Raw genomic sequence first — 18007 nt, forward strand, 5'->3', positions numbered from 1 at the left:
GAAATTAAATTGGAAATCAGGAATTCTGTGCAATAGTCATCTCCAGACAACAATTTCGTATCGTGGAGACGCGGCGGAGGCGAGACGCAGAGAAGCAGTAGTAGTAGGGCGATATGGAGGGAAATGGTCCTAAATGAGTCTTAAGGTCCCCCTACCCCTCAGAGTTAGTTCTCTTTAAGTACAAGAGAATTCTCAGTCATCAGAAGCCCTCTCCTACGCGGAAACAAGTATTCTGATGGGTTTCTCTCCAGACGCTGTAAACAAAAGCAAAGACGGGCTCAGGCGAGGATGGCGCTCGCTCACTGGGGTGCTTGTGCGCTCAGGACGCCTCAGGGTGCTGGGAACCAATGAAGTCACAACGGAAGACGCTGCGCTTTAAAGTCTAGAATTAGGACATGCCGACTTGGCTCCACGTTAAAATAAAAAATAGAAGTAGTTCTACGAATCTTTTGTAGAAATCATAGGCCTCCGCCAGGCCCCGCCTCTCCCGGGACGCCATCCAGAAGCCCCAACAGGGACTCCAGGTCAGACTCACGGCAGCCAGAAGCGCCCCAGCCAGCTGAAGCAAAGCCTACGGCGCGCCTCAGCAACGCCAGAGCTGCACCCCCCCTCCTAGTGCGCAGGCGCAGAAAGCTCGCCGCCGGCCTCGAGCCGAGCCCTAGCGACCGTGCCCGGACTTCAGCCCCAACTGTGGGCAGTTTACTTTCGAACCGCGGCCCCGCGCTCTTTCTCATTGGCTGAGGCTACGCAGTTGAAGGTTGCCGGGAGACTGCGCCTGCGTCGTGAGGCGCCCGAGCTCCGCCTCTTCTGAGCACCTGAAGGCCTCAGGGCAGAGGAGGGCGGGGACGCCAAGCAGCCCTTAGCATCCGTCCGGAGGCTGTGCCACTCTGTTGCTGCTGGTGGAGTTGCCTGGTTTCCCGTCCTCACGGTGAGTTTAAGGAACATTTCTTCTGTCAGAAAAGGCGGCTCTGGGTCCTTCCTCTTTGCTTGTAGCCCAGGCTGGTGTACTGTGTGTGTTTGAGGCTTGGTAATTCCGAGGGCTGGCTTGGGTCCTGCGTCTCTTCCCTGTTGTCCTAGGTGAAGAGTTGGGGGGACCTTGTTTTCCCTCCCGCCAGGATGGAGCTGCATTTCCGCGAGAGAGAAGGCCCTCTGTGGTGGGGTGGGGAAAGGGGCCGTACTCCGCCGAGCTGGGTGAGACCACTCGGGGGTCGGAGTGGATGGAGGACCGCGGGGCGCGTTGGGGGAGAGGCCCGGAAGGATTTGTCTGAAACCTTCTAGAAAGTGAAGGTGAAGGGCCCTGGTGTTCGAGCCCCTTCTCTGGCAGACGTTCTCACCGGAATTAACAGGGTAGGTGTAGTTACACCCATCTTACAGATGTGAAACGGCAGTTGTGAGAGGCCCTAGGTAAAACACCTCCAGGGATTCTCAACATTTACGTGGCAGAACTGAGAGATTAACAGACGTACTGATGGGAATAACTGAAATCAAGACTTGTGATCTTTAACTGGCATAACCTTTCATTCCTATGAGTGCTTCTTGCCTTGCATTTAACTCTCAGCAGTCCAACAGGACCATGAAGGTTTACACCGTCATCACCATTGTTAGCTAATGTTTTCTAGACACTTGACGCTATAAAAAGAGGGCCTTTGTGACAGTTTATTTGGTCACAGATTTGTTGGGATTTTCAGGTTACAGTAATACCTCTCCTGCTACTCCACAGCTATTGATATTTGTCACTACTTTAAAACACACACACACACAATGAGGCTCAGGGAAGGTAAGTATCAAAGATAGTTATATTTCCTATCATGTACTTAACGTTTTTTTGAGAATTTGAATCTAGAACATTAAGATAAAATAATTTTATTTCAGAATAAGGATAAAAGAATCCGAAAAAGTTAAAGAAGATATATATTCAGTCTCCAAACCAGAAAGTCAACTAAGTGGTAAGTTCTGGGAGATTAAGTGAATACCAAAGAGATTTTCAGTAAATTTTTAAACTGTAAGGTGATTTAAATTTTTGAATCTTTTCTTTAAAAAAGAGTGTATGTTGGTGGTATGTAAAATTCAAACCATGTAGAAGGATCTTGAAATGAAAAGTAAACAACTCTCTTATCTGACCTGTACCTTAAAGTTAGTCACTGTTAACTCTTGTTTACCCTGCTACTGGAAATTTTACAAGAATATGTGCATCTTAATACAGACACACACGTTTAACACTTAGAGATCTGCAAGTTGAATTTATTAAGTTGTTGGGGTACCTTTTTACCATGCATTTACATATCGTTGCTGCATTCCTTTTTTTTTTTTTAAGGTTTTTTTTCAGTGTGGACCTTTTTTATAAACTCTTGATTGAATTTGTTATAATATTGCTTCTGTCTTACGTTTTGGGTTTTGGCTTCAGTGCATGTGGGATCTTAGCTCCTGGACCAAGGATCGAAACCAGCATCCCCTGTATTGGAAAGCAAAGTCTTAATCCCTGGACTGTCAGGGAAGGCCCTGCATTCCTTTTTTATTTATTTTCATTTTTAATTGGAGCATAATTGCTTTATAATGTTGTGTTGGTTTCTGCCATATAACAGTGTGAATGAGCCGTAAGTATGTGTATAAATACACATACACACTCCCTCTTCATCCTCTCTTTCCCCCACTGCATTTCTTTTTAATCACCAAGTAGCTATCATTCGGGGCTTCCCTGATGGCTCAGCAGTGGGGGCGGGGGGCGGGGCGGTGGTTGGGTGGGTGGGGGGAGGTGGAGAAAAAAGAGAGAAATCTGCCTGTAATGTAGGAGACACTGTTCAATCCTTGAGTCAGGAAGATCCCCTGGAGAAGGAAGTTGCAACCTGTTCCAGTATTCTTGCCTGGCAAATCGCGTGGACAGAGAAGCCTGGCAGGCTACAGTCCCTGGGGTGGCAAAGGAGTTGGACACAATTTAGTGACTAAACAACAATAACAATAGCTATCCCTTAAAGTAAGGGCCCATAGTTTAGCTACTCTGGCAAGATGAAATTTTGATCTTAGTTGATGTTAGTTTTAACGTTGCTTTTTTCCCCACCAAATGTGTATTTTCACTTTGAAAAATATTTTTTAAAAAGGCAAAGAAAATCTTAACTCCTCATATCAGTTCCTTGTTAAATTGCATTAATGGGCTTCCCCTAGTGGCTTAAATGGTGAAGAATCTGCTTATAATGCAGGAGACCTGGGTTTGATCCCTGGATCGGGAAGATCTCTTGAAGAAGGGAATGGCTACCCATTCCAGGATTCTTGCTTGGAGAATTCTGTGGACAGAGGAGCCTGGTCTTTTTTTAGTTTGAGGGAACGGGTTGATGTCAAAATGCAGGAAAACATACAAATGGGCAGAGTTAAAATCAGATCTGACCATAGAATTTTTTTTGTTTGTTTTGAGTTAGGTGAGCCTTCATTATTTTTGTACATTTATTCTTTTTTTTAAAATCAGGGCCACAAAGATGTGAGACCCAGACTGGGTGGTGGCACTTCTTGAATTTTCCCAGACTTACAGCTGACTCACTGTCTTAAGTACTAGAGCAAGTCATATAACTCTATAATGTAGCAGATTTCTCTTCAGAGGTGGTAAACTGTAATGAATGTTTTATAACCATTCATATTTAGAGATGAAAGACAATAATGCATTAGGGAATTAAGGCTTTTAAAAAATAGTTTACACAGGAGAATGATATTTTTGGTATGCCCAGTTCTCCATCATCTGCTGTCAGTGCTGACCATACATAATAAGCTGGTTAGACACTGTGGAGACTCCATAGAAAATCAACTTGCTGGAGAAAGACTGCATGAAAACTTTAGAAGTTCAATAATGTGTTTGTTTTTACACTTAAGCACAAGAAATCTGAGAAATAATTTATAAGTAAATGATTTAGCTTCAGGTTTATTTCTGAAAAGATTTCTTTTTTATATTCATATTTCTTGGTGACTTTTAAAAGGGAAGCAGGAAATCTTGAACTAAGTTATCAGTTTGTCTTTTGTCTCTTAGTCCCCGCTGGAGGAAAATAACATTTTACACGGGTCATTTTTTTTGCTTTTTAAAATTATAGAATAATAGAAATTGATTTAAAAATTACTTTGGCAGGGGTGAGCCTGGCTGGATAATAGGCAAGACACTTAAACATTTTTAAATTTTTTTTAATTTTTTTAAAACTTACATATAATTTACCATTTTAACCATTTTTAAGTGTATAGTCAGTGGCATTAAGTACATTTCACATTGTTGTGCAGCCATCACTATCTGTCTGCAGAACATTTTCATCTTCCCAAAGTGAAGCTGCACTCATTAAATGATAACTCTCCAACTCTCCTCCCTCTAGCCCCTGACAACCACCATTTTATTATGTCTTTGTAGACAGTGCTTATTGGCTTTTATATTCTGTGCATTTTTCATGTCTAACGTGATCATACATTTTTTTCTCCACTGACCTAATTGAGTAATTTTCTGTTACTGAGTTAACTTTACATTTCCAGAAAGAACTGTATTTGGTTCTGTACTATATTCTTTTAATGTGATCAGGATTTGTTTTTGCTAATATTGTGTTCAGGATTTTACATTAGTATCCATTTTTGTAATTGTTCTATTTTTAGTTTTGAATTATCTTTGTTAGGTTTTGCAATTGTGTTATATACTATCCTCAAAACAGTTTGCAAACTTGCCATCTTGTATTCTCCAGCAGTAGTACAAGTAATTGTTTCTTAACCACTTGGATGAACCCACCAGAGAAGCTTTCTCCCTTTCCCACCTTTTTTTTTTCCAGAGCCTTTTTTTCCCCCAGAGTAGCACTTTCCCAGCTTGTGAATTTCTCTCATGGTTTTCTTTATCTTCTCTGGTCAATTTTGGTATTGGAACTGACAGTAGAGAATAGTTAATTTCTTGTAGACTTTCAAATAGCTATTCTCTATAATTTTGGCTTTTCCCATTTTTGGCTTATTTCCTTTTTTTAATGCTAAACTTAGTACATTTGTTGTTTCTTTCTTAACCCTCTTGTTTGCGTTGCATTGCACGCTTAGTCGCTCAGTCATGTCCAATTGTTTTTCGACTCAATGGACAGTAGCCTGCCAGGCTCATCTGTCCTTGAGATTCTCCAGGCAAGAATACTAGAATGGGTTGCCATTTCCTACTCCAGGACATCTTCCCTACCCACGGATCGAACCCCGGTGTCCTGCACTGCAGGCAGATTCTTTACCATCTGAGCCACCAGGGAAGCCCCTTATTGCTGCATAACCAATCCCACATTTTAGCAGCTTAAAACAAAAATTAAAACAGTTCCCTTGGGTCAGGAATCTCGGAGCAGTTTAGCTGTCCACTTCTGGCCCATGGTCTCTCGTGATGTTGCAGTCATTGCCAGATTTTACTGGACCTGAAGTATCTGCTCATTATGTAGTTGCTTCAGTCTTCATGTTCTTGGGGGTTGTTAGACTAAGGGTCTTAGTTTCTTGCCACAGCGGTGGACCTTGGTCTGCTTGCAACGTGGCATCTTACTTCCCTTGGTGAGAGTGATATAAGAGAGCTGGAGAGAGCCAGAGCATTCCAGACTGAAGGCTGGTATTACAAAATCTTAAAGTTACATCTGCTGTATTGTTTGTTAAAAGGGAGTCACTAAGTCCAGCCACACTCAAGAGAAGGGAATTACAAAAGGATGTGACAACTGGGAGGTAGAGGTCTGTCTTGGAGGCTTCCTGTCATAGATAGCTAAAGGTTTGTTTATTTAAAGAGCCAGGCCTCGGGTTTATCAATTCTTACAGTTTTCTGTTTTCTAATTCACAGTTTTATTCACGAGTTAGAATTGTTCTTTTCTTTTGCTTTTCCTAGGTTCATTTTCTGTTTTTTCCCCTTTTTAAAAAAGATGAATCCTTTTTATATTACTTGTTTAGTTTATTAATGAATGAATAAATTGTATCTTGGCTGGGTAGAGAATTCTGAGGTCATATCCTTTTTCTTCCTGACCCCTGTGGGTATTGACTGCTACATTGTCTTTTATCATTTCTAGTTGCTTTGGAGGTGTTCTGTTTATCTACTGCTGTGTAACAAATAGAAGGTTGGATGCCTGATGTCCAAGATGACTTTTTCACTCACGGGTCTGGCACCTTGCTGCTCCTCCACTTGGCCTCATCAGCAGAGCAGGATAGAATTTTTACATAGCAAAGAGGCAGCAATCTGCTAGGCTCCCTAAGGGTTATATCCAGAACTGTCATCGTGTCACTAGTACTGTATCCTGTTGGTCAGAGCAGTCACATGTCTTGCCCAGATCTTTTTGAGGGGAGAATAGATTTCATCTCTTGAGAGAATACCAGCAAAGTCACATCTCAGAATAACATACCTGAGAAATAACTTTTGTGGCCATCTTTAGAAATTATAGTCTCCCAGAGAATTTTGAGATCATTATGTTTTTATTTTCCTTTTTTTAGAGTGTATTTTCTGACTAGATGCATGTGGGATTGTCTTTATTTCTTTAAAATTTTAATATTTTAAATTACCTGTTAATTTGTTGAAAGTAAAAGAGAATTTAGGTTTATAATGGAAAGCAGCAGCCTCCTGCCCTCATGTTCCCGAGTCTTGATTCCTGCTCTCCAGAAGCAATTATTTCATTCCATTTAAATATTTCTTTTGGAATTGCTTCTGTATTTCTAAATAATTGGCTTTTGATGTGATTTCTTGATTTTTCATTTTTAGGTATGTATTGACTTCTTATAAGGGAAGATTAAGATAAGTTCTTAAACACTGTTTCCTTCCCTGTTTCCTCCCCCCAATATAACTTTTTCATTTTCTTAATTTGAGCTGTTATAACAAACCTACCTTAAACAACAATCATTGATTTCTTAAACAACAATCATTGATTTCTTGCAGTTTTGTAGGCTAGGAAGTCCAGGATCAGGATGCTGGCACAGTCAGGTTCTGGCCAAAGCTCTCTTCCTGGTTTGCAGATGGCCATCTTCCTGCTGTGCTTTCACATGGCAGAGAGCAGAGAAAGAGAGGGAGCAAGCTCTATATCTCTTCCTTTAAGGGGCTCATCTCATTCATGAGGGCTCAACTCTCAAGACCTAATTACCTCTGCCTCATTTATACTATCACATTAAGGGTTAGGATTTTAACATATGAATTTTCAGGAGACACATTCAATCCATAACAGTCATACTTTTTGGTAAAATCAGTATTAATATTTATAATGTTATGATTAATGGGACAACTGAGTTATATAGTGTGCTGTAATATTTTGTCTTTTCATGATTCCATCATTTTCTCCTACATTTAGTTTTCTCATTACCTCTCAGTATGTTCAGACACATGAAATATTGTCTGTTCCATTAATTTACTTAAAGACATTTCTTCTGGATTTCTGTCTTCTTCCTCTAGACTTTTTCTCTAGGCTTGCTGCACAGTTGTCCAGGATTCCATTTCAGAGTTACCCTGGTGAGAATTCTTATTTTTCTTGTCTTCCTGCAGTAGTTTTTTTTTTTTTAAGAAATGGCAAGTAGTGGGTGTTTCAAAACCCAGGTAGTGGGTTTTGAGACCTCTTGTGTCAAACTATCTTTAGACTACTTTCAAAATTTACTTTTTCTGGGTGTAGAATTTTAGGTTGGAAGCCATGTTTTCCTATTAAAGAATTGCTTCATTGTCTTCTAGTTTCCAGTGTTGTTGTTACACACAACATAGCTAAATCCAAGATACTCAACCCAGAAAATACTTATTGGAAAAGTTTTTTGCTCCTTTTCCCCCCATCAAGAGTCTAGGCTGGTTATGGAAAATTTCTGGTACATAAAATTTCATACTAGTTTCTGGAAGAACTAGCTCCTAAGCATGATAGCCACTTTAATCTTCTGTTTCTCAGGCAGCACCCAGAGTTAGGAAGTTCCTGACCTTGCATATTAATAGTTATTTTCAATCAGGCTTACTTCTGTTAGCCAGTCTTCACTTCTCATGAATGTGTTGGCTAAAATCAGTTTTTCATAACAGCTAGAAGAAGGTAATCTGAGAGTAGATTTGATTTCTGTATCTTTATCTACACATTTCTGATTAAATTTTATTAAAAATATATGCTATTAGTTGTTCAGTCACTAAGTCATGTCTGACTCTCTGCGACCCCATGGACTGTAGCACGCCAGGCTCCTCCTCTGTCTTCCACTATCTCCTGGAGTTTGCTCAAATTCATGTCTTTTGAGTTGGTATTGTTATCTAACCATCTCATCCTCTTTCGACCCCTTTTTCTTTTGCCTTCAGTCTTTCCCAGCATCAGGGTCTTTTCCAATGAGTTGGCTCTTCGCTTCAGGTGGCCAAAGTATTAGAGCTTCAGTTTCAGAATCAATCCTTCCGATGAGTATTCAGGGTTGATATCCTTTAGGATTGATGGGCTTGATCTCCTTGTAATTCAAGGGACTGTCAAGAATCTTCTCCAGCACCATGATTTGAAAGCATCCATTCTTCAGCACTCAGCCTTCTTTATGGTCCAATTCTCATATCCATACATGACTACTGAAAAAACCATAGCTTTGACTGTATAGACCTTTGTTGGTAAAGTGATGTCTCTGCTTTATAATATGCGGTCTAGGGTTGTCTTGAGCTTCCCAGGTGGCTCAGTGGTAAAGAATCTACCTGCCAGTGCAGAAGACTTGGATTTGATCCCTGGGTCGGGAAGATCCCCTGGAGGAGAGCATGGCAACCTACTCCAGTATTCTTGCCTGGATAATCCCATGGACAGAGGAGGGCTACAGTCCATGGGGTCGTAAAGAATCAGACGTGACTGAGCACGCATGCTTGCAGTAGGTTTGTCATAACTTTCCTTCCAAGGAACAAGTGTCTTTCAATTTCATGGCTGCAGTCCCCATCCACAGTGATTTTGGAGCCCAAGAAAATAAAATATGTCACTCCTTCCATGTTTTCCCCTTCTGTTTGACCGGATGCCATGATCTTGGTTTTGTTAATGTTGAGTTCCAAGCCAGCTTTTTCATGCTTCTTTTTCACCCTCATCAAGAGGCTTTATAGTATCTCTTCACTTTATGCCATTACCATGGTATGATCTGCATATCTGAAGTTGTTGATATTTCTCCTGGCAATCTTGATTTCAGCTTGTGCTTCATCCATTCCGGCATTTTGCATGATTTACTCTGCATATAAATTAAATAAGCAGGGTGACAATATATAGCCTGAAGATACTCCTTTCCCAATTTGGAACCAGTCAGTTCCATGTCTGGTTCTAACTGTTGCTTCTTGACCTGCATACAGGTTTCTCAGGAGACAGGTAAGGTGGTCTGGTATTCCCATCTCTCTAAGAATTTTCCAGTTTGTTGTGATCTACAAAGTCAAAGGCTTTAGCATAGTCCGTGAAGCAGAATTAGATGTTTTTCTGGAATTCTCTTGCTTTTTCTATTATCCAGTGGATGTTGACAATGATCTCTGGTTCCTCTGCCTTTTCTAAACCCAGCCTGTACATCTGGAAGTTCTCAGTTCATGTACTGTTGAAGCCTAGCTTGAAGGATTTTGGGGCATTACTGTGCTAGCATGTGAAATGAACACAATCATATGGTAGTTCGAACATTCTTTGGCATTGCCCTTCTTTGGGATTGGAATGAAAACTGACCTTTTCCAGTCCTGTGGCCACTGCTGAGTTTTCTAAATTTGCTGACATTTTGAGTGTGGCACTTTAACAGCATTATTTTTTAGAATTTTAAGTAGCTCAGCTGGGGTTCCAACACCTCCACTAGCTTTCTTTATAGTGATGCAGTGATGCTTTTAGAAAGCATCACTTAGAGGCCCGCTTGACTTCACACTCTAAAGATGTCTGGCTCTAGGTGAGTCACCACATCATTGTGGTTATCTGGGTCATTAAGGGATTTTTTGTATAGTTCTGTGTATTCGTGCCATCTCTTCTTAATCTTTCTGCTTCTGTTCAGTCCATACTATTTCTGTCCTTTATTGTGTCTATCCTTGCATGAAATGTTCTCTTTGATATCTCTCATTTTCTTGAAGAGATCTCCAGTCTTTGTCATTGTATTGTTTTCCTCTGTTCTTTGCGTTGTTCTCTTAAAGGCCGCCTTCTCTCCTCGCTCTTCTCTGGCACTCTGCATTCAGTTGGGTGTATCGCTCCCTTTCTCCTTTACCTTTCACTTTTCTTCTTTCCTCAGCTATTTGTAAAGTCTCCTTAGGCAGCCACTTTGCCTTTTTGCATTTCTTTTTCAGTGACTTCCATCCATAGTTCTTTAGGCACTCTGTCTACCAGATCTAATTCTATCTTTTCGTCACCTCCAGGGACTACGCTGTAGCTCAAATGGTAAAGAATCTGCCTGTGAGGAAGGAGACCAGGGTTCGACCTGGGTTGGGAAGTTCCTCTGGTGAAGGGAATTGGAATCCACTCCAGTATTGTTGCCTGGAGAATTCCATCAACAGAGAAGCCTGGCGGGCTACAGTCTGTGGGATCACAGAGTTGGACACAACAGTGACTAACACACATTCGTCACCTCCACTGTATAATCATAAGGAGTTTAATTTAGGTCATACTTGAATGGCTAGTGGTTTTCTTCAATTTAAGCCTGAATTTTACAAAAAAGCAGCTGATGATCTGAGCCAGTGAGCTCCAGGTCTTGTTTTTGCTGACTGTGTAGAGCTTTTCCCATTTAGTGATGTCCATGTGTAGAGTTGTCTCTTGGGTTGTTGGAAGAGGGTGTTTGCTATGACCAACATGGTCTCCTGACAAAACTGTTAGCCTTTGCCCTGCTTCATTTTGTACTCTAAGGCCAAACTTGCCTGTTACTCCAGATATCTCTTGACTTTGTCTAAAAATTTTTACATTCCAGGCCCTATGATGAAAAGGACATCTTTTTTTTGCGTTAGTTCTAGAAAGTGTTGTAGATGTTCTATATTTGCTGTATTAGACCAGGATATCTAATGCTTACATTTTGTGTAAGTTCAAGAGATGATATTTTCTTTACAATATGGTTATTTTGAATATCCTTCTAAAAAAAGTTGAACTTTTGGGATCCTTAAATGGGTTCCCAGGGAAAATGTTTTCTAACTTTTTAACAAGTATAGGATTTGGAGGGAAGCTTTGGAGGGAAATACTGTGTTCAGTTTTAGGGTTACTTTTTGATACTTGCATTAAATAACTCTAATATTAAATCTAAATTGAATATATGTCCATTGTTCAAATTTTATTCCTTTGCAAAATATTATTCTGTTTATTTCTTCATTATGAATTCTGACATCACTTCAACTGAAAAAATGTTTTGTTTTTCTTGGGTGGTTTTTCGATTTCAGAGCTCTGTTAGGTACAAGATGATCATAAAGGCTTCCCAACATGTAGGCGCTTGAATTTACCTGCAGTGAATGTCACCTTCTGTTCTGTTGCCCAGTTTTGTTTTCTGGAATGCTTCACAGTTCAGGCTGATTAGTCTCACACATCCTGGCTCATTGTAGTTCTTAATGCTGTTAGTCTGAATGGTGTGTTTTCTGTTTTCAGATGTATACTTGATAGAACTTTTCCTAAGCAGAAATTTTGCTGTTTTAAAATAAAAACCCTAAAACTAAGGTCTGACATTTTATCAGCATTGGTCTCTTAAGGGGCAGTGTTTATTCAACCAGTGTTGAGTGAATGCCTGTTGTGTCAGGTTCTGCACTTAGACACAGTGCATATATTACTGCAGGCATATATTCTAATGTATAGAAAAATGTTACAAAATCCTTTATTATTGTTTTTTTGGCTATGCCACACACCTTGCACGATCTTAGTTCCCCAACCAGGTGTCAAACATGGGCCTTGGCAGTGAAAGCACCAAGTCCTAACCACTGGGCCACCAGGGAATATCCCCACAAGTCTTTTAAATAAAGTCCATCTAAGAGCTAGAAAGTAGAAGTGTAGTGTTCAGTGAGATTAATAGGGGACCAAATCTGGGGAAGGAGGTGGGACTCAAGTTCAGGCTTGAAAGAGTTTGGTTTTGCACATGGTGAAGAGGGGGCGCATAGAGCTATAAAGACTGAAGAGGTTTTTATGTTTATTAAAAGTACAGTTAGTTATTTGTAGATGTTGTTTATTGAAACTCCTAACAGTTTTTATAGAGGATGATTTTACAAGAATGGCACTTGGAAGGCTTGTTGGAAATAACCAGTAATAGCTTGCAAAGAAGTGAAGTTACTTGTGTCAGAGAGGATCTCTGAACTGTTGCTGGATTTCTTTCCTAAAGGAAAGATAACTAATGGCATTCTTTAGCACTATGCTCTGCTGCTGTTGCTGCTGCTGCTAAGTCACTTCAATCGTGTCGGACTCTGTGCGACCCCATAGACGGCAGCCCACCAGGCTCCCCCGTCACACCAGGCTCCTCCACCCATGGGATTTTCCAGGCAAGAGTACTGGAGTGGGGTGCCATTGCCTTCTCTAGTGGTCAGTAATTCATAATTACCACTATCAACACTTCATCTTTCAAACTTTATTGCCAGGACTAATTCAGAAATGTTTTCCCTTTCTGAATCTTCAAATTAACATTACTTTAGAATATTACACTGTGCTGATTCAGGGCTTTAAGCACATACATTAGAATTCCAATGCAAGAACCTGAGAAATTTATAGAACAGTTAGAAATTTAGTAACTTACTTTAGAAACTGTGGTTGAGTCAACTGGGAATATGAATTGAAGAATGTAATTTTGCTAAGAATCAACTTGTTATTTAATATTTAGTTCTGTCTATTCATTACTTGTGTATAGTTTTGATTTTAGCATCTTAGAATGTAAAAAGTTGCTCAGACTATTTATAGTCATTAGGTAGACTTCCAACAGAACACCCCAAAGTGACCTCTTAAAGGTTATCAATAATCAGTATTAGGAATTAAATTATATAGAAAATCATTTTTGAAATCTTAGTAAATATCCTCTTGTAAATGACAAGTATGATATATTGTTTGTAGGTTAACACTTAAAACTTTATATAATGTATGCAAATATGTCTTTGTTATATGTAGAATTAAAATACTTTTTTCTCTCGACAGGAAATGCACAATTTTGAGGATGAATTAACATGTCCCATTTGCTACAGTATTTTTGAAGATCCTCGGGTACTACCGTGCTCTCATACATTTTGTAGAAATTGTTTGGAAAATGTGCTACAGGCAACTGGTAACTTTTATATATGGAGACCTTTACGCATTCCACTCAAGTGCCCTAACTGCAGAAGTATTATTGAAATTGCTCCAAGTGGTATTGAATCTTTACCTGTTAATTTTGCATTAAGGGCTATTATTGAAAAGTACCAGCAAGAAGACCATCCGGATATCATCACCTGCCCTGAGCATTATAGGCAGCCCTTAAATGTTTACTGTCTCCTGGATAAAAAATTGGTTTGTGGTCATTGCCTTACCATAGGTCAACATCACGGTCATCCTATAGACGACCTTCAGAGTGCCTATATGAAAGAAAAGGACACACCTCAGAAACTGCTTGAACAGTTAACTGACACACACTGGACAGATCTTACTTGTCTTATTGAGAAGCTAGAAGAACAAAAATCTCATTCAGAGAAAATGGTCCAAGGTGATAAGGAAGTTGTTCTCCAGTATTTTAAGGAGCTTAGTGATACATTAGAACAGAAAAAAAAAATTTTCCTAACAGCTCTTTGTGATGTTGGCAATCTGATTAATCAAGAATATACTCCACAAATTGAAAGAATGAAAGAAATAAGAGAGCAGCAGCTTGAATTAGTGACACTGACAACATCTTTACAAGAAGAGGCTCCACTTAAATTTCTTGAAAAAGTTGACGACGTCCGCCAGCGTGTGCACATCTTGAAAGAAAGACCACTTCCTAACGTCCAACCTGTTGAAATTTATCCTCGAGTAAGCCAAGTATTGAAAGAAGATTGGAGCAGAACAGAAATTGGACAAATTAAGAAACTTCTTATTCCTGAAATGAAGATCTCTTCAAAAAGGATTCCCTGTGCCTGGCCTGATAAAGAGGAAAAAGTTGAATTTTTTAAGATTCTAAACATTGTTATAGTTACACTAATTTCAGTAATACTGATGCTGATCCTCTTTTTTAACCAACACATCATAACCTTTTTAAATGAAATCACTTCAATATGTTTTTCTGAAGTCTCTCTCTCTGTTTACCAAAGTTTATCTAAGAATGTGCATAATTTAAAGAATATACTATGTCACACTGTATATTTACTGAAGGAATTCATGTGGAAAATAATTTCTCATTGAACATTCTAATCTGGATTATTTAAGGTTTATTCTATACAGCAGAGGCTAATGACCATCACTAAATAGAGGAATATAGGGGTAACTTGGATAAATAAAATAGCAGGCTAAAGTTTGTTAGAATTGCAACAGAATAATCCCTCTTATGTTTCTGTTGAATAGAAAATGTGTCATCAGAAGTTAGAAATGAGACAATGTCTGATTTTCTGAAAACCAGAACAAACTCTAGTGATAACTTAAGTATTAATACATTATCCCATTTTTATTGGTTTGTAAGGTTGACTGTTTTAACATTCTTATACCAGTAGTGTTTTAGCATTATGTACTGCAGTGGTTGGCTTTGCAGTTATTTGTGTATACATAGTTTTTAATTAAAAGATGTCAAAATACTTTTGAATGGGCAAATAAAGATGGTGAGAAGAGGTTTTATATTCAAGTAGCTAAGTCAAAGTGATAGGGGATTGCTGATGTTAAAGATATGTTTGATCAAATGTACCTGATCCACACATTAGTGTGTTTAAGAGCCTACAGTTTCTGTAATATTCATTACTAATAAAACTGTTGCTTAAGTGTTGTTAGGGACAAAATAGTAACATTTCCTAGCACTTACTGTCCTATGATTCATGTAAATTTATTTTAGGATTGTATTGATATTTGACTTTTGTGTAGTCTTTGTAGTAAAATCAGTTCTTGGGAAATATTGATACATCCCACCCTCATTATGTTTGGATGGCATCATGTTAACTGTATGTCTTTAAAATTGTCTTAAAATTTTCAAGTCTTTTATGCTAATGCCAGTTCAGTTCAGTCGCTCAGTTGTGTCCGACTCTGCGACCCCATGAACCACAGCACACCAGGCCTCCCTGTCCATCACCAATTCCCAGAGTCCACCCAAACCCATGTCCATTGAGTTGGTGATGCCATCCAACCATCTCATCCTTTGTTGTCCCCTTCTCCTCCTGCCCTTAATCTTTCCCAGCACCAGGGTCTTTTCAAATGTCAGCTCTTCGCATCAAGTGGCCAAAGTACTGGAGTTTCAGTTTCAACGTCAGTCCTTCCAATGAACACCCAGGACGGATCTTTAGGATGGACTGGTTGGATCTCCTTGCAGTCCAAGGGACTCCCAAGAGTCTTCTCCAACACAGTTCAAAAGCATCAGTTCTTCAGCGCTCAGCTTTCTTTATAGTCCAACTCTCACATCCACACATGACGCTAATGCCAAAGCACCAATAATTTGATGTTACTTTCTTGAATTGTAAGGGGAGTCTGCCTAGCTACCTAAGTCAAATCCCTTTGATGTAGTTCCGTTTTTTAACAAGGACTGAATTGTGGTCCTGGTAGGACTTATTGACACTTTTGTCCATCCAACCCTAAGTACAAGCTCACTTCCCAAAATTCCAAGTAGATAGCATGTTTAGGAGCTGCATGCTCATGGTCCTACAGAGGTGGCTGTAATCAGGCACCAGTTCTAGAATACTCTTAAGACCTTATCTGCTGAGAAAAAGTCTAAAGATGGCTGGCTGTACTCAGTTCATGATCAGAAGAGCACAACTAAATGTTGTGTGAGCAAAGAACATTTGGAGGTAAGATGTGTATACAGCTACACACCAACTTAAGCCTGGAGTTGCACTGACTTGATTAAAGTTATAACACAAAAATGCCACATATGTTTTGGAATACATATAATTTTAATCTCACATTTCTGAAATAAGTATTAATCCTTGCTTTTTTGTATATTAGCAAACAGATACAAAATTGCCAAAGCCATATATTTAGTATGAGAGACCCATATGTATTTTTTAAGAGTTCACCTGTTGCGTTACCTTTAAAGAATTTAAACCAAGATTTTTACTAGGGTTTCTAACATGTCTATGAATCACAGCTAAAAATGGAAACATTTTAGGTTTGACATTCATTTTTTTTTATAACTTGCCAGTTTTTAATAAACAATACTTTTAACCTTATGTAGTCTGCATGAATAATCCAATATACAAGTAACTCATACATGCTCTTCCCTTTTGTATTTTTGAGGGTGAGATTGTAAAATTTGAAGTATATAATCTTGAATCTTCATTTCTAAGTTTTTATGTATAACAAAAGTTTACATTGTAATAAACTCATTTGGATCTTTGCATTGAGTGGTTAATAAGGTGCTGAAACTCAGGAGTGGTTGATGTGGAATTTTCATATGGGCTATGGGCATTATCTACTTTAACTTTTTAAAAGCACTACACTTTACTATTCTATTGGTTATGAAAACATAAAAAATAATAAATTCATCTCTGTTCTCACCAATGAAAAGACTTTGATTATACTGATACTTTTTTCTAGTTACCTTTCCTTTGTATAATCTTAAAACGAATGACCATACTTGAATTTTAGATCTTACTTTATTTAAGTTCATGCTCATGTATTTACATCTTACTGATTATGATACAGACTGTCTTTGTTGGGTTTTAGTACCTAAACAATGCACTATGAATAACAAGGTAATTTTAAATTTTAATTCCTCAGGCTCTCTATCTAGAAACCAAATAGCTTAGACCAGACTTCTGATTCAATACCAGGATTTTTCTGAAAATGAAGTGGTTGCCAGCTTATTTCCAGTAGTATATTTTTGAGTTAATGCAGTGTAACACAGTAACAAGAAAGCCTTTGACAACTTAATGGACAAACAGTACTGCATCCTAATTTCCATTTATACTAAAGAAATTAACCCTTATACACTTAAATCATTCTTTTTCTGAAGCAACTATAGTGGGTATATATACCCACTCAAGTTATTCAGACATTTGCTGGCCCTTTCACAAATGTTTTAAACAGTCAAGCACACTGAGTTTAAGAATGTATAATATTAAAATTCTCATTCTTGCAATTCAGAATCACTGGTTTAACATGGTTTAGTTTACAACTGTACTGTTCATCAAAGTAATATACTTTTAACTCTGCATAAGGGGAAGTTATCTGATAGTCCAGGCATCTTATTTTCTCCATAGTTGCCACTTACAAAACTGTCAGATTCTTACAATCTCTTAGAAACAGGCATAGAGAATATTTTATTAAACTTGTAACATCTCTTAATTAACAGCATAAAATAGAAACTATATGATACAATTTAAGAATAGGTATTTTATATAATTTATAACCCTTTACATAGAGAAATACAATATGTTGAATCTATGGTAAGATATGAAAAATCTTCAGATTAAGCAAGTTTAGCAAAGTCCTTTAGATGCAATTTCTTTTGGGTTTACTGCAACGCTTTTTGTTATATTGTATGTCTTGTAAATTCCAATAAGTCTATCTGAAATCTCAAACATATTATTTCGAAGAGAAATTATTATGAACTGGGCATTTTTTGTTTGTTCCTAAAGAGAAAAAACAGAATAAATTAGAAAAATTACACATAGATATGTAAATGTATGACTAATAAAGATCTAACTTTACTTCCCTAAAATATTTCTTGGGCAATAAATTGAACATAACATTGCTAATTAATATGAACAATGACAACATGGATAATTCATGATAGTATCTGGGTTAGAGAAGAACTCAGGTATTTGGAAGGATAGTTGCCTAGTAGAAAAAAGATCTGGGAAAAGAGAAAAGTTGTACCTGTGTTTCTGCTACTAATTTACATTTACATTTAACTTTTCCAAAATGGAACTATTTTGCTCAAATAAAGAGGTCTCCGTGAATACCATGGGAATAGAGAATGGCAGAAGCTCAAAAGAAGCCAAACAATTCCATGTGTAATGTTTAGGGAACACATAATTTTCACAATGAAAAGCTCTAAATGATTA

General features: G+C 38.4%; 2 protein-coding genes across 5 annotated transcripts in view; one reads left to right on the forward strand and one right to left on the reverse strand.

The window, feature by feature from the left end:
• Nucleotides 1-806: 806 nt before the first annotated feature.
• Nucleotides 807-15118, forward strand: TRIM59 (tripartite motif containing 59). 2 transcript variants are annotated; one of them, XM_010839841.1, is made up of 3 exons: nt 807-928; nt 1873-1946; nt 12996-15118. In XM_010839841.1, the coding sequence occupies exon 3, from the start codon at nt 12999-13001 to the stop codon at nt 14205-14207; it is 1209 nt and encodes a 402-aa protein (XP_010838143.1). In that variant the 5' UTR covers nt 807-928; nt 1873-1946; nt 12996-12998; the 3' UTR covers nt 14208-15118. The 2 variants fall into 2 exon arrangements, with proteins under 2 accessions (XP_010838143.1, XP_010838144.1); XM_010839842.1 differs by lacking the exon at nt 1873-1946.
• A 755-nt stretch (nt 15119-15873) lies between these two features.
• Nucleotides 15874-18007, reverse strand: part of SMC4 (structural maintenance of chromosomes 4) — a 34813-nt gene continuing 32679 nt past the window's right edge. For all 3 annotated transcript variants that reach the window (XM_010839844.1, XM_010839845.1, XM_010839843.1), the window contains exon 25: nt 15874-17572. In XM_010839844.1, the coding sequence (XP_010838146.1) occupies nt 17420-17572 (153 nt within the window). In that variant the 3' untranslated portion in view covers nt 15874-17419. The remainder of the gene's footprint in view (nt 17573-18007) is intronic.

This window comes from Bison bison, unplaced genomic scaffold (genome assembly GCF_000754665.1).
Source record: "Bison bison bison isolate TAMUID 2011002044 unplaced genomic scaffold, Bison_UMD1.0 scf7180017864135, whole genome shotgun sequence".
Classification (NCBI taxonomy): Eukaryota; Metazoa; Chordata; class Mammalia; order Artiodactyla; family Bovidae; genus Bison; species Bison bison.